This window comes from Callospermophilus lateralis, chromosome 16 (genome assembly GCF_048772815.1).
Source record: "Callospermophilus lateralis isolate mCalLat2 chromosome 16, mCalLat2.hap1, whole genome shotgun sequence".
Classification (NCBI taxonomy): Eukaryota; Metazoa; Chordata; class Mammalia; order Rodentia; family Sciuridae; genus Callospermophilus; species Callospermophilus lateralis.
Genome location: NC_135320.1, coordinates 19,418,731 through 19,446,144, shown reverse-complemented (window position 1 = coordinate 19,446,144; position 27,414 = coordinate 19,418,731). Strand labels below are relative to the sequence as shown.

The 27,414-nt window shown below is 41.0% G+C and overlaps 1 protein-coding gene across 2 annotated transcripts in view; it reads right to left on the bottom strand.

Moving 5' to 3' along the window:
• Lyn (LYN proto-oncogene, Src family tyrosine kinase) overlaps positions 1-27,414 on the bottom strand; it is a 119,952-nt gene that overhangs the window by 9,880 nt on the left and 82,658 nt on the right. For both annotated transcript variants that reach the window (XM_076835460.1, XM_076835461.1), the window contains exon 10: positions 26,144-26,220. In XM_076835460.1, the coding sequence (XP_076691575.1) occupies positions 26,144-26,220 (77 nt within the window). The remainder of the gene's footprint in view (positions 1-26,143; positions 26,221-27,414) is intronic.

The following is a 27,414-nucleotide window of genomic DNA, read 5'->3' as shown; positions in this document are numbered from 1 at the left end:
AAGTCTCTTCAGAAAATGAACTAGTGTTTTAATACTATCAGAACTGGTGTTTTAATACTATGTTGTTAGCACACTGCTGCAGGAATTTGGCAAGGGTTATTTTTGTGATTATAAAAATCTTTCCTATAAAGTTTGTTCAACACCCCTCTCACAGTCTGATCATCCTAGTATGCACTTCTGATGGGCATCAAGGAATGCTGTCCAGATTCCTTAGCACTACTGAAAAGCCCTGCAGGATCTGCCCTTGATTAGCCTTCCAGCTCCTCACCAAGACCACCTTTCTGGTATCCTAGCTTCTACATACCCGGCCTCTGCTTGGAACATTTGCTCCCTGTGCCTTATACCTGCCTTTTTCATTCTGCTGGTCCCAGCTGAGATGTCTCATCTCTGAGAAGTCTTGTGGCACCCCAGTCCCCTCAGATTTCCATCAGGGATCCCCAATCCTCACTGGTTTGCCTGTCCTCAATCACTGTAGGCATGTAACCCTCTGGCACATGTGTAGGGCATATCCGTTCCTGTATCTCAGTACAGAGCATAGGACAAAGCATAATGACCTGGGAGCCTGTCCTTGTAAGGAATCTTAGAAGTGGGACAGGTGCTGAGCAGGGTGGAAAGGAGAGGAAGGAAAAGATCAGGTAGGTCTGGATGGCAGTGACTATGACTCCTGCCTTTCCTCCCAATACTCACAAGCCCTTGGCACTCAGGAGATGTGCCATCTTTATCGAATTCTGGAAAATATTCAAATAGCCTCTATGGGAAGTCCACAAAATGTGGGCAAAAAGGGGTGGGGTTGTATCTCAGTGGTAGAGTGCTTATATTGCATGTGTGAGGCCCTGGGTTCGGTCCCCAGCACCACATAAAAATAAACAAATAAAGATATTGTATCCATCTACAACTTAAAAAAAAAAAAGTGGGCAAAAGTGAGAACCCAGGTGAAGGTAGAGCATTGCTGTGACTTTCTCTAGGAAAAATTTCAGCACATCCACAGTGGGAGTGTTGCACAGGGGCAAGGACAGGGAGAAGTTCATGGCTAACTCATTTTGGAACTGGCAATCCTGAAATGGGTGATGACACAGTGGGTGATTTTGGTGGAGGCTGGGATGCAGGAGCTGTGCATTCTGATTCCCTTTGTCTGCTGTAACCTTAACTTCAACAAGACTTATTAGAGAGAGCCCAAAACTGGGAAAAGTGGAGAGTGAAGATCAGACTAGCCCATGGGAAAGAATGGGGGGATACAATTGTAATAAAATGGATCTGAATGTTTGGGCTTTGGGAGACAGAGCAAGAGGCCTGGTTGAAATTCACCCAAGCTGGTTCTAGAGCCAAGAGGAGATGAACAGCTGGGTAGGAGCTGCTGATACTCTTTGGGCCTCTGTCTGTACTCCTTGGTGATTCCGCCTTTTGAATTTCTTACTTGTCTTATCTGACATTCCAGTAATTATATACAAACTGGTCCAGGAATAAACAAACAAACAAACAAACAAACAACAAAACCCCAAAGTTGGCTGAAATCTCAGCTTAGACCTGACACTGAAGTTGACAGTAGCAACCTGTGCAGGAAGCTTCTCCACACAGCACACAGCAGGCTACATGGACTAAGCCCACAAATGTGACAATAAGAACTCACATCCTTGATGGACATGATAGATGGTGATGAATTTCAGTGATTGGCTGATAAAACATAGGAGTATTCCAGGAATTTGTTGATAAGGTTTATTACTTCTACTCAAGTTCTGCATTTACATAACATCCAAATGAATTTTTAAAAAATGGGCTGTAATCTCAGCCATTCAAGAGTCTGCAGCAAGAGGATTCAAAGTTTAAGGCCAGTCTGGGAAACTGAGTGAAATTCTGCCTCAAAATAAAAATTAAAAAGGGCTGGGGTGGCTGGGACTGTGGCTCAGCGGTAGAGCTCTCGTCTAGCATGTGCAAGGCCCTGGGTTCGATCCTCAGCACCACATAAAAATAAATAAAATAAAGGTATGTGTCCAACTGCAAATAAAAAAAAATAAATATTTAGAAAAAAAATGGGGCTGGGGATATAGCTCAATGGTAAGGTGGCCCCAGGTTCAATCCTTAATACCAAAGCAAAAAAGAAAACCAAAAAAAAAAAAAAAGAAAAAGAAAAAGAAAAAATGAGAGAACATAAAAATGATTCTCTGAAATAACAATAGACTTGCAACAAGTGTGTGTTTACTTTGGCTTTCCTTTCTGCACCACAGGGTTTTAAGGAGCTCAGCTTCCAAAAAATAATTAGAGTGTTTATCAAGACAGGACTTGAAACAATAGATTAGCCAAGTTGAATAAATGAGAGACACGGGAGCAAAATAAAAAGTGTTCAGGTATGTCTTGCATTTGGGTTCATAAATACTGCGACTCTCTTCTTGCATAAAAATTAGTTCATTGTCTTCATTTCCCTGATTTGTATGCATTGTTTCTTCTTGGTTTATTTTTAAAAAACCTTAATTTTTAAATTTTATGTTTTTGGCTTTAGTATTTCTTTTGGCTAAAGTAAATTTGGCCCCACTTTGCAATAGCAGGAAGAAATCAGGCTAATGAATCTAGGATCAACTCTTCTTTCATGAAATTCCTTCTTCCTTCCCCAGGGCCATTTAGCAATTGGCACAGCAGAAAGAGCTGTCCCATAAATACATAAAACCAAGGCTCTGCTGTATGGGGACCCTGCCAGCTAAGAGCCCTTGCCTCCTGCTTCCTATTGTTCCAGTAGCTCAAAAAGACCCCTGGTGTGGGAGGTATGTAGAATCAGTCAAGTCTGATGAGAAAAGAATCTACTGGATTCAGAACAGTTTTATGGTTTTGTGCTCAGAGTATCTTACTATGATGATGAGACAGGTAGATGAGTAGATAGGTAGATATTAACTGAGCACTTCTTATGTACTAGACCCTGTCTTACATCCTTTATACCCAATTCATGTTTCATCTTAATAAAAAAAATCTATCAGCTAGGCTTTATTTTCACCAAACAGATGCAAATGAGGCTCAGAGAAATCAAGGGACCTGCCAAAAGCCAGAGCGAAAGCACCATTTATATCAGGTGTGTCTGACCTCCAAGTCCATGTTCCACAATGTCACATGTGTAAGAGAGTTCAATCTGGTTATTGACAATCTGGTTATAGAAGCTTCTGGAACCCAGAATTTTCATGGAGAGACTACTTCTTTATTGAGAAGAGACAAAAAGACATTTGAGGTTTCCACCTAGAATTCAACCATTGGTAAGCCACATTTCACCCTTCAGAAATGGCACCATGAACTCTCCCCAGCGGGAGTTCAGGACATCCAACTTGGAAGTACATACAAAGCCTGGTTTGTCTGAACAATCCAGAACAGTGTTTCTCAATATTTTTCCTCCATTATCACTCCCCTATGGAGAAAAATTTCATTTTAAAATTTAAATTGGGGCTGAAGATGGAGCTCAGAAGGAGCCGTTGCCTGGCAAGTGTGAGGCCCTATGTTCAATCCCCAAGACTGAAAATAAATTTAAAAAAATAAAGTTAGTTTATTCTTAACAGGAGAAATTAAACACAAATAAATAATATTGTGTTAAGTATGTTTGAAATTTGGAGGGCCACAAACCATCGTAATACGATTTCTTTACCTCTAAAGAACCAATTTTTTCTCACTTGGGGATGATTTTCCCCCAGTACCTAAGTGTAGTCTGAATGCATACCCCAAAATTTGTGAAACTCACTCTCCAGTGCAATAGTATGTAGGAGATTAGGTCATGAGGTCTTCCTCTTTTCTGAATGGAATAAAAGTCTTTATCAAAGAAGTTTCACAGAGTTCTGCTGCTATGTGAAAACTCAACAAAGAGGACCTCACTAGACATCAAATTCTGGCACCTGGATCTTGGATTTCTAACCTCCAGAACTTTGAGAAATAAGTTTCTGTTCTTTATAAATTATCCAGTTTGTGGTACTTTGTTATAGCAGCACTAATGAATTATTAAGACACATTGCCTAAAGATGCTAAGGGAACAAAGATTGTTTAAAACCAGTTTTGTCCTATGAATCAAAAGAGAGAAATGAGATGCATGAATGATATATTCTTGGCTAGGATTAGGTCACAATGAAAACAACTAGCAAAAATTAAGCTGGGTTATGGCTCAGTGGTAGAGCATTCACCTAGCATGTGCGAGGCCCTGGGTTCTATCCTCAGCACCACATAAAAATAAATAAATAAAATAAAGGCATTGTGTCCAACCACAACTAAAATTAAAATAAAAACAATTTAAGCTATTAAATATCCTTTCATCCAGATAGCCCTATATGTCTTAAAAAAGCAATAGCTGTCATTCTCTTTGGAACTTTGATGGGGCCAAAAGGAAATTACTTTCCCAGAATCGTGCTACAGGTTATTGCCATGGTTTGGAAGTGAATTTAATTTCCCTTCTGTGCATTTTACAGTTAAATTAAATGTTAATTCTTAAGCCAGTATTTCTTAACTTTGGCTGTGTGTTGAAATCACATGGGAAACTTTTACACATTATCACTCTCTGGGCCCCACCCCAACTAATTAAACTTGTATCTTTAGAAGTGGGGCCTCCCTGGGGAATCAAGACATGCACTCAGGCTAAGAACCTCTATAAGTCCTTGAGACAGGAAGTCTGGTTCATGACCAGCACATTAAAGTTTGAGAAGCACTGTACCAGATTGTATGTTCATGAGCTTAGCTATTTCAGGATTTAAAGTTCTAGGGGAACTGGAACAAAATCTTGATTTCAACATATTGTCAATGAACATCTGTCCCATGTGGACTGCTGTCCTCATAATGCTTGGGAAGGAAATCCCAGTGCAAGCTGGTGTAAGAACACAGCAAGCAAAGTCAGGAGGGTCGTGAGTTCAAAGCCAGCCTCAGCAATGGCGAGGTGCTTAGCAACTCAGTGAGACTCTGTGTCTAAATAAAATACAAAATAAGGCTGGGGATATGGCTCAGTGGTTAAGGGGCCTGCATTCAATCCCCATTACTACTACTACTACTACTACTACTACTAATAATAATAATAATAATAAAAAATAAAACAGCAAGCAGGATGTATATGGTCATCCTAAAGAGCCCAGGCTAAGGAGAAGGAGGTAATTGGGGGAGGCAAGGTGGCAGATGATTAAAGTGCTGGGAATAACTTACTAGAATTCCTAGTATGTCAACAGTTCAAAACAGGTGGCTTTTCCTACAACCTGACCCCATGAGCCTTATGGGTCAGAGATAGGAGATGTAGAGTAAGAACCTCAGTCACCTCTCCCATGTCATAGCTCTGGGCATTCTGGCATTACTTAGAGGGTTTGGGGAACTGATTCAACCCTTTGATTCCAAATCTGAAGAGGCTCCATCCTGGGCCACACCAGCTTCACCACGCTGGGCCCAGTGGTGTACAAACACAAGAAAACCCCAACTTTCTAAACCACCTACAAACGGGAGCTCAAGAAGGCTTTCAAAATGTTTCTTTCCCTCCTGTGCTGATGTTTAACGCCCTCTCAGTCTATGGGTGAAGCTATTTACTGGAAAGGTGAAATAGAAAAGCATCCCCACAACCTGCAGTGAGAATATTTATGAAGGAAGATTACTGTTAGGGAGGTTTCCACCCTCTGGGTTTAAAGTCAACTGATGTAGTTGAGATGTGCTGCTCAATTAGCATGGCAAACACATTTTTAGTTCCTCTTTTTGTACTTTTAGTGAAAACACATGAAGGTGACATTTTCTTCTTTGATGTTTCTGTTCACTTTTTTTTTTCTTAATATTTATTTATTTATTAGTTTTCGGCGGACACAACATCTTGTTTGTATGTGGTGCTGAGGATCGAACTGGGCCGCACGCATGCCACGCAAGTGCGCTACCGCTTAAGACACATCCCCAGCCCCTTTCTGTTCACTTTTATTTTAAAAAATTAGTTTAGTGAGCAAATCCATAAAGGAGACTGTGGAGGTGCAAAATGGCCGTGCTGTGAGTGTAGAGCCTGATGGCTGTCACCTGAAGATGCCTGTGACTGAAGCAAATGATGTGGAACACACTCAACACGCCTGTGCTGAGCACACTGTAGCCCCGGGAGGAAGGACAGAACAATTAGATAAGACAGTGAACCACAGGGGTCCACACCAGCCAGCAACCCAGACTGGGCAGGTGAAACTCCTGGCATCTGATACCCAGTGAAAAATTCTAGAAGATCACAATAATGATGTTTCCTGAGTCAAAGGACAGCCTCATCTGGTTAGATGCTAGATAAATAGACTTTCTGTCTTATAAAAAAGTGGGTCCCACAAAGAGGCCTTTCCAATGCATGGGGACAAGGAAAGGAGTGAGCCAGCCTGGACTGCCTCTTCCTCAACCACCAATCAGCTGCCCATCAGCTGAATGTCCTCAGCAGCCCAATCAACTAAACTGCTTCAACTGCCAATCAGCTGAACTTCCTCAGCAGCCCAATCAGCTGAACATATGCGCTTCCACAGCAGGAGGGTCACAGGTACCTGTGCAGCCAGAGATAGGCTAAAGTTGGGTATCCCAACCCCAGAGCTGTGAAACAGAAAGGGTCAACCTTCCAACAGAGGCAATCTCAAGTTCCTACAGTGGGTGAAAAAAAAACAAAAAAAAAAAACGTGCGGCTTTCTTCAGGTGAAAGACCCAACTGTCAGGGCTGGTGGGCGAGCTGGATCAAAGCTGGGACTCTGTTGAGCATCTGTTGGACATGCTGCATAACTACGTGGTAATGCTGCCAGCGGCTCTATTTTTTTGGTGTATTCAATGGGGACGTGTTCCAAGAAATGTGTCTTTATGTGATTTTGTCATTGTTAGAACATCATAGAGTGTACTTACAGAAACTAAGGCAGCTACGATGTCAGTAGGCAATATGATCACATGGGACCACGGTTGTGTATGCAGCTATCCCGTTGACAGAAACGTTGTCATGCAGAGCATGACTGCATTTGGTCTCTCTCTCAACAGCTCTTACAGCATCACAGCTTTTGCTCACTGCCCATTGCTTTCTACCACCCCTGCCCCTCACCCTTACAGAGGCACACTCTTGTGATGGGTAGGAAGAGGACAGAACACAAACTCTAGAGATCCATTTATTTGAAAATAATTTTTCCCGCAGGATATAAAGTCAAAAAAAGTTAAATCAGACCAGAAATTTGGGAGCATCTTAGTTGAGCACACTCATTTAAATTTCCTGTCCATGAATGTTTAAATAGAGTCTGTGTCCCTATTCCCCAAATGAGGAGTACACGTTTTGCGTGGTCTCAGCAAGTTCCCCACATACTCCCCTGCCAGCACTGCTCTGAGGAAGACTACACTGGTCCTTCTGTGCTAATGAACTTGGACTTCATATCATCAATACACTTTCTGAGAAGCAAATTTCCTGTGAGCATGCTGGGGGCTCATAGTACAGTGATGTTGGGTGGGAAATACCTAACAATGAAGGCCCTTGGTAATGCACAACATGTACTTCTTTTGCAAGGAATTTGACTATAGAGAGAAATCTCAATTACATTTTACAAACCTAAGCAAAGCTCAAATAATCCCCTCTTGCAAGTGGCTTTCTTGCTAATGATGACCACCCAAGTCATTCATCTTTTTCTCCTTTTTTCCCCAAATGCCCTAGGAGGAGTCTGTCGACCCCAGCACCCAAGACAGTGCAGCTTCTAGCTCCCCTTACACACGGCTCTGGCTCCCAGCCATGATTTGGCTTGTCCTGCATGTGCTCTGTGGACTGTTGGCTCAGCACACAGACCTGGCTGCTGTCACCCGAGAAGCTATGTGATGCTTTAGACAAATAATGAAGTGTTGTGTGGATGACCTGGCTCTGGAAGTCTTGCTTGAGTGCTCTTGTGTTCATTCTAACTACTATGGCTTTCCTGAGAAATTGGCAAATAACTGCCTGTCTAGTTTGGTGAGCACCCCCCCGCCCCCCTTTAATGAGAGGCACCCACGTTTGAGTCAAATGACTGAGGGAAAAAAAGGAATCAAAGGAACCTCATGGAGGAGCTGAATGTGATCTCTCAAGCAAAGCTAAAATCTACCCCAGGAAATTCCAGCCCAAATGAGAAACTGGAACTGAAAATGTAACCTGTCTTCGAATTGGCTAGCTGGAAAACATTTGTCATCAAGACAAGCAGTGAGAAAGATTAAATTTAAAAAATCTGCCAAAAAGCAGGAAAGAATAAAAATCTGATTTTTCCTGTCGCTTTGCCTGTTCTTACAGCATTGTTTGCTTTATTCTCCATATATTTTCTTCCTATGCTTGAGAAAAAGAATTTCGTATAATGAATTACATTGAAAACCCCTAGAGAGCCTGTGAAATTATAACATTTATAAGTTGGAAGTGAAAAATGAATAGCAATTGAGTAAACCCACAGTCTTTTTTGAGGACTCTTTTCTAATCCGGAGCCCCCGGGGGTTGATCCCAAATCTCAAAAGACTATCTAACTACAACAACATAAAACAGGGACTTTACAAAAATAATGTTTTAGTAAGCACCTATCTCCTTTACATACCAAATATGACAGCATCTTTTATAGCATATAGTTATAGAAACACTTTTCTATTAATATTGATTCCTCACCCTGGATCACTACACACTGAAATTTGAATGGAGGAAGGGATAGAAAAGAGAGCTCATTCATTGCCATGGTTGCATTCTTATCTTTTTTGGGATTAAAATTTCTTGAAATTCTTGTTTTACCTGTATTTGGTTACTATAATATTATTATTTTCCAAGCAAAATGCCAAGAAGTAGTGATATTTATATTTAGATGATGATGACGTTAGTTACTATGTGATACCACTTATCCTGGCACTGCATAAGGCGTTTATGTTCATTAAAATAAGACTGTGAGATCAGCGGTAGAGTGCCTGCCTTGCATACATGAGGCCCTAGGTTTGATCCTCAGCACCCCTCTCCCCCAAATAATAAGACTATGAAATAGGTATTACTCATAGTACAAGGAGGCTGAGTCTTGGAGAACTTATGATGTTCCCAGAAAAGCCAGGATTTGAATCCATGACTGGCTGGTTCCCCCATCTGCACTTTCAACCAGTCATCCAAACTGGCTGCTTCTTTTAAAAATAGAATGCTCCCTAAATTAACAGTAGGAAAAAAAGAATTACATCATTTACAATTGCCCAAGTTAAACTTCACAGGCAGCCTACCTTCACAGTTCAAAGATGAGGGCAGTTTGGCATGGGCAAACATTTTCAAAAGATGAGAGCTGGTGGAGATTTCTGCAACTGATCATAATGTAATCAATCTAACAACACACAAGGATTTCTGGGAGACATGATCTCTAAAAAGATAGCTTCATCAAATAACCATATTTAAATGAGTTAAGTGTCCATGAAAGAGAATCACCTTCTTTAGCAAAAAGTTTTAAAAAGAAGAAAAAACTGTTAACTAATCCTCATAGAATTTCTCTTGTGTAAAACACACTGGACTACTTCACATCCATGAAGATGGATATTATCAAAAACCAGAAAATAACAAATGTGAGAATGTGAAGAAGTTAGAAACCCATGCACTACTGGTAGGCATGTCAAATGGTGCAGCTGCTTTTAAAACCAGGATGATGGTTTCTCGAGTTAAAAATAGGATTACTATATGTTTCACTGATTCCAACTCTCAAAATAAATGGAAGTACCTGTGAACAGATACTTGTACACTGAAGTTCACAACAGCATTATTCACAATAGGTGAATGGTGCAAGAGTCCATCAATGGATGATAAAGAACATGTGGTTTGTACATACAATGGAACAGGTTCAGCCATAAAAATGAGGAAATTCTGATACATGCCACAACATGGGTGAGTCTTGATGATATTAGAATAAATGAAACTAGTTTCAAAAAGACAAAAACGGTTAAGATTCCACAAGGTACTTCAAATAGTCAAAATCAGAGAGACAGGAAGCAAAAGGGTGGTTAATTAACAGATGCTGGGTGAGGGGGCACATTGGAAGTTAGTTGGGGAATTTCAGTTGGGGAAGAGGAAAGAGTTCTGGAGACAGATGGTGAGGATGGCTGTACAAAAACGTAAATGTACTTAATGCCACCGAACTGTACACTTAAAAATGGTCAAAATGGTACACTTTATGTTATGTCTATTTTATTACAAAAAAAAAAAAAAGCAAAAAGAAGAAGAAAAACCTTTGCTGAATGCTTTCAGCTGGAGCAGAACCTCTCAAAGGATACTGGCTACAGGGAGAGAAGTCAGAGCTTATCAACCCCGCAGGGTGGCAGGCTGCATGGGAGGGCCTAATCCACACTGCAGTAGGACCCAGCCAAAGAGGAAGTGGCTAAAAGGCTTCTCCTATAACTTCCTCCCACTAGCTGGCTCTTAAGTCTAGACTCAGAACTCTGGACATAAACCTGACTATGTTAATACATAGTCTGGTTCTCGTAGAAGGCAGACAGATTACCAATGACGTCTCAGACTTTGACACTTGGGGCTATGCATCAGGGACTGTGGAATGTGTTCGGGTTTATGTAAAACAGGGCAAGTTTCCTCCCCAAGCTTCAACTTTTCCATGCAGCAAAATGGAACTAATTATTACTATTGTATTATTAATTTTTTTTCTGAATTGTAAGTTTTTGTGTGTACATGTGTGGGTGGTACTAGGATTTGAACCCAGAGTCTTGTATGTGCTAAGCACATGCTCTGCCACTGAGCTATACCCACAGCTCTGATACTATTATTAAAAATAAAAAGACTAAAGTCAAGATTAGGTTCATAATTGTGAAATGCCAAATAGTTGAGTTGATCTTTGAGAGCCTAGGGATAGTGGGAGCCCACAGAGAGGCACACAAGCCCAATCTTAGGTACACTCATGGGTCTGCAGGTTGACAGGTTACCATCTTCTTTTTCCTGATTGACAGCTGTCAACCTCAGGAGAAGGTTCTAGACTCTGCTTCTAATAACAGCCCATAGAGGCTCCCTTATATATAGTACCAGGTTCATGAAGGTGAAAAGGAGACCAACTACAATGATTCCCTTCCCTCCCATTCATGAAAGAGACTCACTAGTTCTGAACGCAGGATAGGACAGTGAGGAAAGGACACTCTGGGATCAGTAATCTCTTTTGCTACCACTGCAACAATCTAAGTGAGTTACCCCTTGCTCTGTGGCTAATCAGCTGCGCTTATCACTTAAAAGGAGAAGGAAGTAAAATGTTCTCAACTTATCCCAGCGAGGGAGGAAACAAGAGAAGAGCAGTTGGCTCATGCGTACTTGCTTCCCCTGGAGACAGGCAGGACAGGCTGAATCACGGTCTTCTCTGATGTGGAATGTGAACTGACCCAACAGGTAATGCAAAATGTTTCAAAGTGACAAACAATTCACTCGACTCAAGCCAAGTTTTGCTCAGTGAAAATAAGCTGCGACTCTCAAGAAATGTAAAAACACTCCTCCTCTGATCTTGTTACCTGGAGACTGGGGGGGTCAGTGGTAGAGGAAACACAGCAAAACAAGGAGAGGATTGTCCATGGAAATGATCTGCACTGTTATTTATGTCAGCAAACAACTGGAGATGATCTAAATGTTTGTCTCTAAGGGAACATTAAGGAAATGATGATATGCTCGTTGGAATTGTAAAAGGTACATACGTGTTCATAGAATTTTTAATAAAAAATGAAAAGCTGTCATATTCAGTTTAATACATATAAATGTGTAATATCACATACAGTATAAGCCTAAGGTATAGTTTTAAAAACGATGTAATTTAAATAATAAAAGATGGACAGCAACGTGCTAATAGAAAAGATGTGGATAGGGCTCACACAAAAAGTTCCACATAAACAAGTGGGCGCGGTGGTGCACACCTGTAATCCCAGTGGTTCTGGAGGCTGAGGCAGGAGGATCACAAGTTCAAAGCCAGCCTCAGCAAAAGCGAGTCTGTTGCTAAACAACTCAGTGAGACCCTGTCTCTAATGAAAATACCAAAATAGGACTGGGGATGTGGCTCAGTGGTCAAGTGCCCTTGAGTTCAATCCCCAGTACCATCTCCCCCAAAATAAAAATAAAAAGTTCCAGAAAAATAAACTGTAAACAACAAATAAAGACAAGAAGCTTGACTTCATTCTTGTTAAATAAACACAATTTATTTAGAATGATGCATGAAAAATGTCACCTACTGGACTGCGTTCAAGGAGGATGATGATGCCTAGTTTGACAAGAAGATGAAGTAAAAGGCACTCTCATTTTTTGAAAGACTTTGGGAAAAATTATCAAAATTTAAAATGTGTACACACTTTGGGTGTAGCTCTACAACCAAAAACTTATCCTTCAAATATAGTTGTCCAAGTATACAAACATGTATGTGTATATACTATTACAGCAGAAACAACAACAAAAAAACCCACAATAAGGACAGAAATCCCACCAAAAACAACAACAACAACAACAACAACAACAAAACCAACAAAAATATCCATCCACAAGGGAATCGTTAAATGAGTCATAGGACAGCTCTATTAGAGAATACTAAGCAGCTGTAAAAAAAATGAGAGAGACCATTTTGTATTGATATGAAAAGATGATCAAGATGAATTAAGCTATCGAGTTGCAACATAAATCATATTGTAAGAACTGTATAAATACTATCTACAGGGAAAAGAGTCCACAATCTATGCTGGTATCTGGGAACATGCATTAGAATTATTAAAATTGGGTCCAAGCAGATAGGATATAATAAGGTTTTTAGTTTATCAATGACAAGTGTAATTACATTTTCCTCTTTAATCATTGAAGTATTATCAATGCTCAAACTTAAAAAAAAAAATTAGAAGTCCTGGTTTCAATCCCCCTCACCCAAAACAAAACAAAGCAAACAAACAAAAAAACCACACACACACATACACACAAAAGAAAAAAAAAATAGTAGCACCTATGCTGTATTTCAACTAAAACAGAAAGACCTTGAGTTTTGTTAGGCTAAACAGAATTCCCATGCCAAGCCAGCCATCAAACTCTGAAAACAATCCCTGACTTATTTACCCTGTGACAGACTTGAAGGAAGTGTAATGAGATCTGACAAATTCCAAATACACCTGAAACAGATTTGCAATCATCTTTATTTATGTTTCAACTCTTTTGATGTGAGTTTTCAAAATAACATGTGTTTATGGATGGAGCCTGTAAGGTTCCCCGGTGGCTGCTCCTTCCTGCATTTTCCCTTTCTGAAAAAAATATGGAATCAGGAGGGACTGGAGCCTGGGATCAGGAACGACTGAATCTGAGGAAGAAGACGTCAGCCTACCAGGTAAAACACATCTGCGCCCAGTAATTTGGGCAGCTAATTACTGGGTGTAATAAAATGTGGTGACAGAATAATTCTTCCCCAGTGACTGTAGTTTTATGATGAGAAAAAGAAACTTACTTGTAAGCTATGACTTAGGAAAATGATCACTTACTCAATTCAGCCAATTCTTGACAGCAGGGTTTCCCAGACTCATCCAAGCTCATAAGACTCCTGTGGCTTGGCCTAGATGCTACTTAGTCACGGATAACCAGATCCAGAAATTTGTAGATTTTTAAACAAGAACTTAAGATGAGCCTCACGATAAGTATGTGAAACCCGGCAACATGGATTTCCACACGAAGAAGAGAATACAAACTTATGGGAAGAAGTAATTTCTGGAAGCTAATCTGTGATGTAACTAATAATGCAGGCAAATATCATGGGGCCCTCAGCCCTGTCCTGAATGAGGCAAAGAGTAAATGGGGTGTTGATATGACTGATGTCCTAAATGCAGTGTTCTGGGCTCAGGAGAGGTAAGAGCTGAGGTATGAGACTAATTAGGCAGTTACTGGGTAATTCATCCTGAGAGAATGTGCTAGTTGGAACTATTTCAGAGTGATGGCCGTGGGGGGTTAGGAGTGTGAATCTACTTGGAAGTAGACTTGATGCAGGATTGGAGAATCGATATAAGAGGAAGAGGGTCAGGAAGGATTTCAAGATTTGGGGCCTGGAAATCCGAAGGATGGCTTATCCATCAATGGAAGGGGGAATGTCTATGGGTTAGATAGGTTTTGGAGGAGGAAGAAGAGGTACTCAACTAGGTGTATTGAGTTTGACGTGCTTGGTCCACATCCACATGGAGAAACCCAGTAAGCAGTCAGCTCAAGGCAGTGGCTGGAGTTGGAAATGTCAACTTCAGAGTGGTCAGAGTGTAGACAGCTGCACTGGATCAAGTGTGCCCCCAAAGTTATGACCAGAGGGAACCTCACAATGTGACCTTATTTGGAAATGAAGTCTTTGTCAGTTTTATTAATTAAGGATCCTGAGATAAAATAATATCCTGGTTTTAGGGTAGGCCCTAAATCTAACGACTGATGTCATTAGTGTCAGAGGAGAAGGCCATGGGAAGATGGAGGCAGAGATTGCAGTGATGTTGCCACAAGCCAGGGACAGCCAGGAGTCACCAGGAGCTGGAAGAGGCAAGGAAGGATTTCCCCCGAGAGTCTATGTAGGGCTCACAGTCCTGCTGATATCTTCCTTCCAGAATCCATTCCAGAACTATAAGAGGGTAAACTGCTGTTATTTTAAGCCCTCTGGCAGCCCTAGGAAAAAAAGATGAGATCCCTTAGGAGATCTCACCACGTGTGGAGTGTGGAAGAAGAGGAGGTTGGAGGATTCTGAATTTACGCTTGATTGTTGGGGAAATGAACAGGAACTGGCCAGTGAGGGCAAGAGGGAGAGCAGAGAATGCGACCAAGTGAAGAAATATGTGTCAGGGAGGAGAGAGACACCAATGTCATCATCTAGGGAGGACAGGACCCAGGGCATAAAGCAGGGTGGAAAGGAGCAGGCCACGGAGGAAGGAAGGGGAGCTCTCTGCTGCGGACCTCTCTTTTCTCGGGGAAAGAGACAGCAAGAGGGTCCACTGGGAACTCTGGAGGAGTGAAAGGTATGGGGATGGAGAAGCTGCAAGGGAGACTGTTGCCTAGGACTGAGGGACAGGGAATGGAGTGGAGATGAGTAGTGGGACACTTAGGCACCTCAGGTCTTGAATCTGAAGAGCAAAAAGCCAAAGGTCCTATAAATCCTGACCACACTCATTGGGTGGACCTGGGGCCAAACAGGTGGAAAGTGGGGCTTGCACAGGTTGGGATTTTATCAGGCACACGTGGCAAAGAGGAGGCAAAGAGGTCTGTATCAACTGGGGAAGAAGGGAAGGAAAACATGAGCCAGGTGGAGGTATGGGACAGGAGGAACTGGAAGAGCTGAACAGATGCTAGATTGGTGGGTTGGAGTCCTAGAGGGCGAACCAAACAGAAGGGAGGTGATGGGATGAGATGGAAATAATGGAGGGGGCAGAGTTGTTGGTCACACCATGGAGTGGCTCAGTGGGGAGGGGGACGGGAGTCAAGGAACTAGGCCCGAGTTTGAAGGTATAGATCACTACAGATGATGACCGGGGTTGTGCTGGGGTGAGCCAGAGCTGAGTCACAGCTCTGAGTCACAGAGCTGAAGGAGGAGTCCAGGGATGTGAGGTAGAGGATGGGAACTGGCAAAGAGGATCAAGCAGTGCATTTTCTTGTAATATAGCAAGGAAATTGCAGCTAAAATACACCCTGATTTGCACTCTGCACCACTAACACCCACTCCAAAGAGCATCCTAGTCAACCAACATACAAGGAGCTGGTTCTGACCTGGGCCATTCCGTTGGAGACGCCGGGGAAGGGGGTGGAAAAATTCCCAAGGACTAGAAATCCTGGCCTTGCTCTCACCCCGGGAGATGCAGAGTCAGGCTCTGCTCAGCACCAAGAAGAGGTCACCAAAGGCCCCAAGTGACACAAAGGGAGGAAAAACCTGTTCCGGTGTGGTTTTTCTTTCCTTCACATTCAATGCAGCCACCACTAGCCTCAGAGTCAAAGATCTCATTTTTAATTCCTCATGCCTCCTGGTGTCCTTTATGGCACAAGGAATGTGAAACAGAGCGACTCTTTGTCTTTTCTCAGTGGCTCAGAGGCTCATATTCTACTTCCTTCTTTTCGTCTCACTTTATTTTGACCAATCAGAAGTTTTGTGCAGGAAAGTAAACCCCCGGTGAGAGAACAAGGAAGAACATGCTTTATTCACACCTGAAGAGTCACCCAGAGAACCTCTAAAACCACATGTGTTCTAGTCACTCATTCAGAACGGTAGGAGGCTGAGAATTAAAAGTGTATGGTTTTAAATTAAATGTAGACAGTCCCCATCTTCAGTGGTGGGTTAATTAGCAAATATTTATCGAGCACCTACTATAATATAAGGCCCTGTGCTAAGTGCTGGGGATACAAAGGTAAACAAGGACTTATGAAAAAAAAAATTAAATTTCTGGAAGAAATTTCCAGGAGAAATGGACCGGTGTCAAGACAGAGAAGAATGCAGTGGGCAGGGCATTTGGGATGGAACTGCTTTCAGTGGGAAGGGAAGGGGAGTCATCTCTGGACAGGAAGGATGTGTGGCATGGAGCGATGGGTGTTTGCTTCTAGGAAGTGGGTGTGGGATAGCTGCCAAGACAGGAAAGAGCTTGGTGAGCTGCACAGCTGAAGAAGGCAGGGTGCTGGGGGCCAGTCGTACCCATGGACCATCCAGAATTTTTCTAAGTATGATGGGAATTCACTGAAGGGATGAAAACCATCCAATTGGTGAGATACCCAGAATGGTCAGATTTATAGAGATGGATGCTAGAAGGGTATTGTCAGGGGCCAAGGACACAAGGTGACCTAGTGTCTAACAGGTGCAGCGTTTCAGTTGGGGCAGATGAAAGAGATCTAGAGATGAATGGTTTGGTTTCATAACCATGTAAATGGACTGAATGCCACTAACTGTATTATACTTAAACATGATAAAACGGTATATTTTATGTTATACATATTTTGTCACAAAAACGGGGAAGGGGGGGAGAGGGAGGTGGAAAGGGAAGGGGAGATACTGGGGGATGAAATCGACTAAATTATTCTGTTATAATGTGTTCAGGTATGAATATATAACAAGAAATCTCACTGTTATGTATCAATAAAAAGGAAAAAAAAATGATTCCTGAAGAAGAGCAACAGGTAGAGAGCCTGAAGTTCCCCAATAGTCAAAACAGACCAATTTCCAAAGAGAACATGTGTCCGATTGGGCTGGGGATATAGCTCAGTTGGTAGAGTGCTCTCCTCACATGCACAAGGCCCTGGGTTCAATCCCCAGCACCACAAAAAAAAAAAAAAAAAAAAAAAAAAAAAGAGAGAATATGTGTCCGTACACAGGGCGGGGCAGGTGGCTATAAATACGTATTACCCAAATCCAAATAGCATTGACTAGTTACTGAAGGTAAAATGTAACTGAAAGAGAGAAACTACTATAAGTTTTGTAGACTATTTGCTGAATATGATCGCTTTCAAAGTGGAGTTATCTATGAAAGAGTTCACAACTCCTCTATAACTCAGCTTTGATGATGCTTCCAATTTCCTTAATGTCCACATCTATTCTGTTGGGTGTCCTCCCATCCGACATTCTCATCATGTGCTCCCATTTGCAATCCCTTGGGTCCCCTTTTCTGTGCCCTTATGCTCCTGCAATGAAAGACCCCCGTCTATGTCTACCCACCGTCCTAAGATAGGGGGGTTGAGCCTGGTTCTTAGGATCACCTCTTCCAGGAAGCCCTGCTGTCTGCCTGAGACACTGCCCCTCTGGGTTCTGTCCTTCCCCTGTGCTCTAAAAGTGGCCTCCAGGGCCTTCCCGGATAGCTCTGGCCACAGTCCACCATCTCTCCTGTTATCTGCTTGCCTCCTACATCAACCCACTCACTCCTGGAGGCGGGGATGTGCCTTGTTCATCCTGTTCCCAGCAGAGCCTGGTTAAGCTCAGTGCACATTGTGGGAGGGAGAAAACCACAGCATGGGTGAGGGGGACACAGGGCGAGGGAGCCACAGGTCTAAAACAAAGGTTTGTTGGAATTGACACTGCTGATCCCTTCAAAGTGCCTTCACCTCCACTTTCTATGGGAGCAGCTGGTAATGACCTTTGCCAATATCTAAGCTACTTTAATTTAATTTTAGCCTTGCAGGATTTTCCAAAGGGAAACTGTTTTGTAACTTACATTAGCATTGACCAGAAATTGCCACCCTGTGCAAAATAACATCAGGATAAGAGGCAGATTTGGCACAAGGGCCAAAAATACTACTACCTCTCCTGTATATTAGCTAAAAGTTTCTTATTGGTGCTAGAAAGTTTCCTAATCAAAATTAAAACAAGAACAATTTTTTCTGCCTTGTTTGCTATCTTGTCCCTATCTACCAAAAAAAAAAAAAAAAGAGTTCCTGTTTTATACTATTTTGAAATGACAATTGCCTATTCTTTTTCCATTTTTCAGAAAGAAACTGCATGCAGTTTTGTAATTGTGAAATTGATTCTAGTTTCATATGTCCATTTTATAAGTTTTCATGGCCAATGTAAGTCACAGACAAATCCATTATTCAAAACAGATAAATAGAATCAGGTCCCAAATTGCAGTACATTGGATAAAAAAAAAATCTAGTGCTCTATAGCATAGTAGGGTGACTATAATTAACAATAAATATGGCACATATACAAAATGGAATTTTACTCAGAATTAAAAAAAGAATAGAACCATGGCATTTGTAGGTAAATGGATAGCGCTGGAGAAGATAATGCTAAGTGAAATCAGCCAATTCCCAAAAAACAAATACCAAATGTTTTCTCTGATATAAGGAGGTTGACTCATAGTGGGATTTGGAGGGAGAACATGGGAGGAATAGATGAATTCTAGATAGGGAAGAGGGGTGGGTGGGAAAGGGAGGGGGCAGGGGATTAGAAAGGATTCTAGAATGTGATGGACATCATTATACAAAGTACATGTATGAAAACTTGAATTGGATGTCGACACACTTTATATACAGAGATACAAAAATTGTGGTATATATGTGTATTAAGAATTGTAATGCAAAAAAAAAAAAAGAATAGCATTACCTTAGATTAGGTACAGGGAAGTGAAAGGAGGGGAAGGGAGGGAATGTGGGGATAAGAAAGATAGTAAAATGAGACAGACATTATTACTTTATGTATGTGACTGTGTGACCAATGTGATTCTACAATATGCATACTCAGAAAAATGAGAATTATAACCCATCTATGTGTGACATATCAAAGTATATAAGTGCATTCTACTGTCATGTATAACTAATTAAAACAAATAAAAAATTTAAAAAAAGACAATAGAAGTTGAAAAAAATTAACACTAGTTAATTGGACATTTCAAAATAGGTAAGAGGGAGGATGTTGAATGTTCATACCACAAATAAATGAGAATTTAAGGAAGGAGGTGGAAATGTTAGTTACCCTGGTTTGATTATCACACATTTTATACAAGTATCAAAATATCATACTGTATCCATACACATGTACAATCATTATACATCAGTTAAAATATGTTGATTAAAAAAAGATAAATCACCCATATGCCTGCCATCTGGGCACTACATTGATGTGATACATTCCTATTCCTTTATTTAGAGTGTAACTTACATATCTCATATCAATGCCATCTGAATGTGCTCAAAATCGTTATGATTCCCATACAGTAAAAGAAGATTTTTCTCAGTCATGGAATAGTAGAATTGAGGCTAGAAACCTGACATTGCCTGTCATCTTAAGGATGAAATGAGAACTCTGGGCCCTTGAAATGACTTTCCCAGGCAGAAGGAAGATCCTGTTCTCTGCACAGTGTTTTCTCCACCACTAACATCATCTATAGCTCCATTTACAAAATCATGGCAATATTTCTTACACTCTGTTAAAAGAAAAAAATTAAAAGGTATGATCTGCTGTATAAGATATACGCTGGGAAAGCTATGGTCTCCAAACAACAGCTCCTTAATGATGCACACTAAGGGGACATAATGTCCTGATCGTCATGTGGCCCCTTTACCCAGTTCAGACTATGTTATGGAATTAATTGATTTCCACTTTAGTGCCAGTCTTTTCCCCTTCTGAGGAGGCCCTTTTGTTTGACAGAAGTGCAGAGACATCAACACAGAAGCATGTCTGAACATCTTGTGTGAAGAGGTGAGATTAAGAGAGAGGGAAGGAGATGAGGTCTCTTGGTGGAAAAAAAGAACCCAGGTTGATCAGGAGGTTTCCACCCGACACTGAGTCTCATCAAATATCTCAGTGCAACTCCCTCTTTCTTTCATTAAACTAAATGGGACATTTTAAATAAATAAAACATCCTCATCCTCAGCTAGTTTGTTTTCAAAACCTTTATTAATATTAACCTTTGATTGATAATAAATAATAAATAAAATATATATTGTTATATTGTGTTCAGGTATGAATATATAACAAGATATGTGTATATATATAATATGATGGTATTATGGGGCAGTGGAGGTGATAGAGAGGTGATGTTGGAGAATAGCCTTGAGCAGACAAAATGAAAACCTAACTTACCCCTTAGGTTCCTTACAAGGAGACAGGCTGAGGAGTCCCACTTTGGATGATGCTGGCAAACACTCTAGAAATGTCTTGAGAACATCCACCTCTGGATCTTTCAGGCCAGATTCACTACCAACCATTAATGTGGGACTGGGGAGGTCCCAACCTGGACTTATGACAAAGGATTCCTGATCTAAATAATGAGGATGTACTTAAAAGCTCGGATGTTAAAAGGTCTTCCTACTCAAAAAGGTAGAGAGTTACATGGATGGACTGAGGTTTTCTTCCTTCTTTGTTTTACCAATTTCCAACTTCAAATGTGGCATATCCTAAGTATGATTGCTGCAGGATAGAAAGATCTATATCTTTACACTAAAGATGTTTTGGGGAGAAAAAGGCTGTGGAAATCATTAACTCTGATAGGTAAAATTTACAAAGGGGAAAAATGCTTATCACAGTGTTGTCGGGTGCAAAATGATCACAGGAGCAGCTCTGATCATGGGATAACATTCAGATGCAGAGAAAGAGCCAGAAGTCTGAAGTCAGAAGATGTAGGATCAAGTCCCAGCAATTCCACCCACTAGCTCTATAACCTCGGACAAATCCAAGTTTACTTCCTTTATCTGTAAAAATTGGTTAAATAACATATAAATACATTCAAGGCCCAAATTAGACAATGGCGGTATAGTGCTTTATTAACTTGAAGGAACTCAAAATCAGTGTTACTTGTTTCCATGATTATAGCAACTATTCTCCTCTTGCAGTTTTTATTGCAGTTTGCTCAAAGATAATTGTCTGTTTCATTTTCGGTCATGTCAGCACTTCAGAGATATTGCCACTAAACAGCAACAAATGCTTTGATTCACTTGGTCTGAATAACAAGATGATTTATCTGACCTCCATGTGTCACTGTGAATTCTGCACTATATTTTCCTCTCAGTTTTACAAGTCTATAATTCCATCTTCATGTCTGGTAAAGGAAATTCCCACCGATTCCAACTCACTCCTTTCCAAATTCAGCTTTCTTCTCTTATCTGGGGGAAAGGCTGAAAGGGATACGCAGTCTCTGCTCTGAAATGTCCAACATACTTTGCAAAGGGGCGATTTTCTTATTTTAATACAGAAAAAAAAGCACAAAATTGCTTCATTTTGGGGAGAAAAAGGCTGAGGAAATCATTAACTCTGATAGGAGGAAAAGCAGTGGACAAATTTGATCTAGTCCAACCTTCTTCATCTCCATCAAATGCAGAAGGAGTGTAAGCGGAGGGATGGTTGGAGGTGAGGATTATGCTTAGGCTCTGACAAGCATTTCAGAACTCATCCTGAGACAGGAAGTGATGACATCAGCTCTCAGATGAACTGGGAGGCTGTCATGTGCACCCAGCTACTTCCTGTCTCAGTGGATATGTAGGGAGGTGGAGGAGAGAAAAGTAGAGCATGGGGAAGTGGGTCATGGGACAACGGAGGAAGAGGCCAGACAGAAACAGTGGGAAAAGTCCCAGCTCTGCCCCTCAGTCTGTCCCCTTCTTCTTCTGGGGATGCACTTAAGTAAACCTACTTATTTCTACTCCCAGTAACCAATTTTTTTTGCTGTGAGAAATGGCTGACTTTAGCAATATTCTGCTGTGAACTTTCAGTTTGCCAACTCTGGATCCTAATGACAATGCTTACATAAAAGAAAGCAAGCATTAACATATTGTACAACCTACCAATTATTCATTTAGGACTCTAATATCAAAAGGACATGCCCATTTTTTTTTCTGATTTATATCCCTAAATTTCTACCCTAAAGAGTAGGATGGGGGAAATGTGGAGAATAGGTTGGATTATCTAAGTATCTGGGCACCAGCTATCAGCATGGGCCAGCCTTATGAATATTAACTATTCTCAAGTTATTCACTATGGAAAAGTGACAAAGTTAACTAGTTAACACAAAGTTAACTAGTTTCAGAGGAAGAGGTAAAAGTACAAAGTTGTTGTTGTTTTTTTTTTTGTATAGAGAATTTTTGCAAGGTATAAAGGGAACTGGGGGTATTAGAGTTGGGTGAGGTGCCAGGCACAGTTAACAGAAAGTGGATGTGTGAGGGATGTGATTTGAGACTGAGGTTGAAGCAGAGAAGCCCAACTGCTTGTCGTCAAAGGTAGGTCCCCTCATGTGGGTATTATAAGAAGAAAAGTCACAAGTACATGAAGCCAATAATTCAGGGTGGGGCCAAAGGTGGTCTCACCAGCTCCACCTTTAGGGAAGGACTGGGAAAGAGTTTAGGTGGGGTTTGCACCTTGAACAAAGATGAACTCAGAAAGAGCTAGTGTTTGGTTTTAAAGAAAATGAATTTTGGCTGGGGGGTGTAACTCAGAGGTGAAATATGTGCTTAGCATGCATGAGGCCATGGGTTCAAGAAAATAAAGAAATAAGAGAAAGAAAGGAAAAAGAAGAAAGAGAAAGAAAGAAGAAAGAAAGAAAGAAAGAAAGAAAGAAAGAAAGAAAGAAAGAAAGAAAGAAAGAAAAGAAAAAAGAATGAATTTTGTGTTGACTCCACATGCCAAGGGTCTTCTGGCTGCTGCTGACCTGTGCTCTCCCACTGACACTATCAATCCATTCACTGAAACTACTCTGTATGCCCCACCATGTCCTATTAGTTCTACCCAGGGGCCACTGCCAGGAAAGAAACCCTGGGACAGGAAAATAAGCACTCATCCACCACTATCTGGATTTGGTCAACTGGCTTGGATGGAGATCAGCTTTGATGGCTTGATTGTCCCTCCTGTCACCAGGAAGGCTCAGTCCTATCACAGCAGAGTCCATTCCGGCTGCCTGAAATCCACAGTCTGAAGGTCATGGTCAGTGCCAGACTCTGATCATCTTCCTTGCAAGCTATGAAAGATTAGAAAGTGACCTCCCCCACTTGTTTCTAAGTTAGAAAAAGTTATTGTTTGATTATAGTGGTAATTTGCAAAGTTAAAACATGATCTTTCAGTTAAAACATCCATATTCTGTTAACTTAATTAAACGTGGTTTTTAATTAAGACCTGACTTGGACCTTAACAACTTTGACTATGCCACAATAACATTTTATGAGAAAAACCTATGCAAAAATCAAACACAAAACAGCCACCCAACAAAAGAAGTCATTCTCTGGGTATAGTACACATCCTGAGGTGTGCAGTTTCTACCTTGTAGTGTTGCGGGCACAAATCAGACCCTTAGAATGGTTGGAATGGTGAGGACCACTCAGGCCTCCCGGACATCCCTGTCCAGCATGAAAAATTGTTACTGTACTCCTCAAGGCTCTCATTCAATAGGAGACATCGAAGCCACCACTCAAGTAGAGGCCTCATTTATCTGTGTCAAATGTGATACAAATTTATCAGACTTCTGCTTTCTTCATTTCCTGCCCCACTATCTACATGGGATCCAGAGCTGCACCCAAACATGTTACCCTTCCTTTTGCTGCAGAGCAGTGGTCTTCAAACCTGGCATCCCTGGAGTCTCGCGGAAATGCTCATGGGGCAACGTAGGGAGTTCAAGGACAGGGTTAAGAAGGCAGGGCTGACAGACCCCCCACCCCACCCCAACCTGCTTCACCACAATAATTTGTTTATGTCAGATGGTGCTATTCTAGATCACATTTGGATTTCCCACCCAGATGAAGTATGAATCTATAAAGCTGGCCAACTTCCAGCAATTGAGATGATGAACTTCCTCATAGACCTTTACTGGGAGGGTGGGCACTGCTGTGCCTCAGGTTTTCCCAGCATCCACCGACAAGCTCTGAGGCACGTGCATCCATATCAGCTCACATGGTTTGACCCTCAACATCTTCACAGAGTAGGAATGACTATTTCTGTTTTATGGGCACATAAACCAACCCAAAGAGGCAAAGGACTTCCTGAAAGTGTGGTACAGCTATTTACTGAATCGTAGATCCAGGACACAAACTCTACTCCGGATGTTGAATTCCAGCTCTGCCTACAATATTGCAGAGTATGTGTTCAAGCGGACTTGAAACACTTTCCCAGTGTGCTCCGTTCATTCCTTTGATCTCATCTTCCCAAGAAGGCCTCAAAGATTGTCCAAATAAAAGCGGGTCCAAGGGAAAAAAATGGGAATAAGAAAGGAAGATCACAGACCAATAGAAGAGGGGGATTGAGCATATTAGACTCAATAAATAATAGGTGATATTTATCCAAAGGAACTAAAATCAGCATCCTATAGTATATACCAATGTGTACAGTAGCCCAATTCACCGTAGCTAAGTTATGGAATTCACTTAGGTGTCCATCAACAGATGAGTGGGTAAGTAAAATGTGGTATATATACACGATGGAGTTTTACTCAGCCGTAAAGAAGAATGAAATGATCTCATTTCTGGTAAAACAATGGAACTAGAAAACATCAAGCAGAATGAAATCAGCCAGACTCAGAAATTAAAAGGGTCAAGTGTTTTATCTCATATGTGGAAGCTGAGAAAGAAAGGAATTAAAAAAAAAAGTGATCTCATGAAAATAGAAGACAGACCAACAGAAATGAGGAAGAGGACCAAGCAGGAGGGAGGAGGAGAGGGCATGGGGAAGTATAGGGGAATGAAAGCAACCAGATTATGCAATGTTCATGTACAAACAGACCACAGTGAATCCTGCTCACGTATATAATGATAATATACTAATTAAAATGATAATGATAGAAGGGAGATTGGTAGAGTAAGCGGATTGGGGGAGGGAAAGGGAAGGTATTGGGGAAGGAGATTAAGCAAATTATGTGCATGCATAAAATGACATAATAAATCCCACTATTACATAAAATCATAATGTACCAGTAAAAAATTAATAAAATTTTAAAATTGAAGATCATAAAGGCCACCTATCCTTCCCTAGATGTCTGTAAGTCTCTTTTGCTTCATACATTGGGTTTTATGGTACATGACCTTCCCAGAATAAGCAACCCATGGCCAACATTGAGGAATAAATCAAGCCAATTACTGAACATGACTAAGAGATATGATGAAACTATTAAAAATCAATAGCTGGCATTGTTCATATGTGCATTTCCTTGATGTACCAGGCACAATGGCTCTGTTTCTGGGTAATCTGCCCCTGCTCTTAAATACACTTCAGGATGCATGGGATTCCAAAGTGAACAAATGGGCAACTTCTAGGTTAGTACCAAAACCATTACCAATGAATATTTCTCAGAATCCTTTCAACATAGCCCAACAAGAAAGAGTGAGAAGAGAAAGAGCAGGAAAAGAGAAGGAATCATAGTTCCTGCTTTTCCAAGAATGCTGAGGACTTAAAAGTACCAGAGACTTAGATTTAGAACTTAAAGAAACATGCATGATTTAGAAGTTGCTCTTAACTGTATGGAATTGCCTCTCCAAAAAGCTAAGCAAATTGATTGATTCAGCACTCTTACTATGATTTGTGGGGAAATGATATAAGCATAAAGAGGTTTACCTGTCTTATAAAAGACGATATTCCCCCACCCCCCAAAAAAAATAGAAAGGAAAAAAAATGATATCCAAGTCAAATCTGGACACATGTGAAAAGTCCCATTATTATCTCCAAGGATGTGTACTTTGGAAGGTCTTTGTCTCATAATTACTAGTAGGAACTATTCACCAGAAATTTCTTCTCCCTGGAACAGTGATTTCATCATGAATTCGAAGCAGAAAGGTCTTTGCAAAATTGCATGCTCAGTGGGCTTCTGAAGACCTTACCTGAGCAGAAAAGTCGATGAGCTTCGGGAGCAACACTTTGCCACCTTCGTCACTCTTGAGGAAATCCAGCAAACTGCCTGTTCACAGAGGAAGAACAAGGCAGTGTAGTTGAAACATGCAAGAAGAAAATCCCAGGCAAAATCCAATGATATCGGGGAAGACTGACAGGTGATTGGCTTTGCAGTTCTGTATGGTTATAAGCCTTTTTCCTGATGCTGGTCGAACCCAGTCCCTTCCAATCTGTTAAACATAGTGCATGATCCAGGGGAGAGAGGATGACAGACACTGCTTTTCTCTTTGTATGCTTTAAGAGTATCTGCCATCATAATGAGGCTGCTACATCCACCTGATCTTTAGTGGGCTCTTCTGGAATAGAAAGCTGGCAAGTAAATCCTCATAAAGGACCTGCCTTTAGCAGACATCAGGCTAGGCTCACCCTCATCTATATCTTTTTATTTTTTTCTTTTCGGGTACCAGGGATCGAACTCAGGGGCACTCGGCCACTGAGCCACATTCCCAGCTCTACTTTGTAATTTTATTTAGAGACACCATCTCACTGAGTTGCTTATCACATCGCTTTTTCTGAGGCTGGTTTTGGACTCATGATCCTCCTGCCTCAGCCTCCCAAACCACTGGGATTACAGGTGTGCGCCCATCTGTATCTGAAAAAGGTACAGAGCTCTGTACATGCCATAGACCCTCAAATAAAAATTGTAATACATTCCACTGCCATATATAAATAAATTTTTAAAAAAGAGTATCTGATAAATGAACTCTACCCTGAAAAAAAAGATATTTGGCCTACCCAAACAGGAGTGTGTCAACAGAAAAACTCTTTTATTTCCTGTGGTATCATGTCTAAAACAAGACCTGTTTTTCCCCTGTACTTATAAGAGTTAACCTCCTGGGTAGTTTTGGTCAAGTTACTGAGTTTAGCAAAGTCTCCAAAAAATAGGCACAGTAGCTATACTGGAGGTCTTGTGAGGATGTACTTGGGATAGATTTAAAGCATTCAGCGTGGTGCTTGGCAGGTAGAAAGGGCTCAATAAATGTTACACAGGAAATATTCTTAGCCCTCATATTTCTGAAGAGATTGAGTAAGATCACCCATACAAGGTATTCAGAACCATCTGGTACATAGTAAGTGTTCAATAAATGCTAGGTATTGTTATGAGGAAAAGTTATATCTATATATATTACTTAGAATGCAATTAGTTAATTAATTTGATAATATTTGCTGAACTCCTACAAATGTCTGGCCCTGAGCCTAT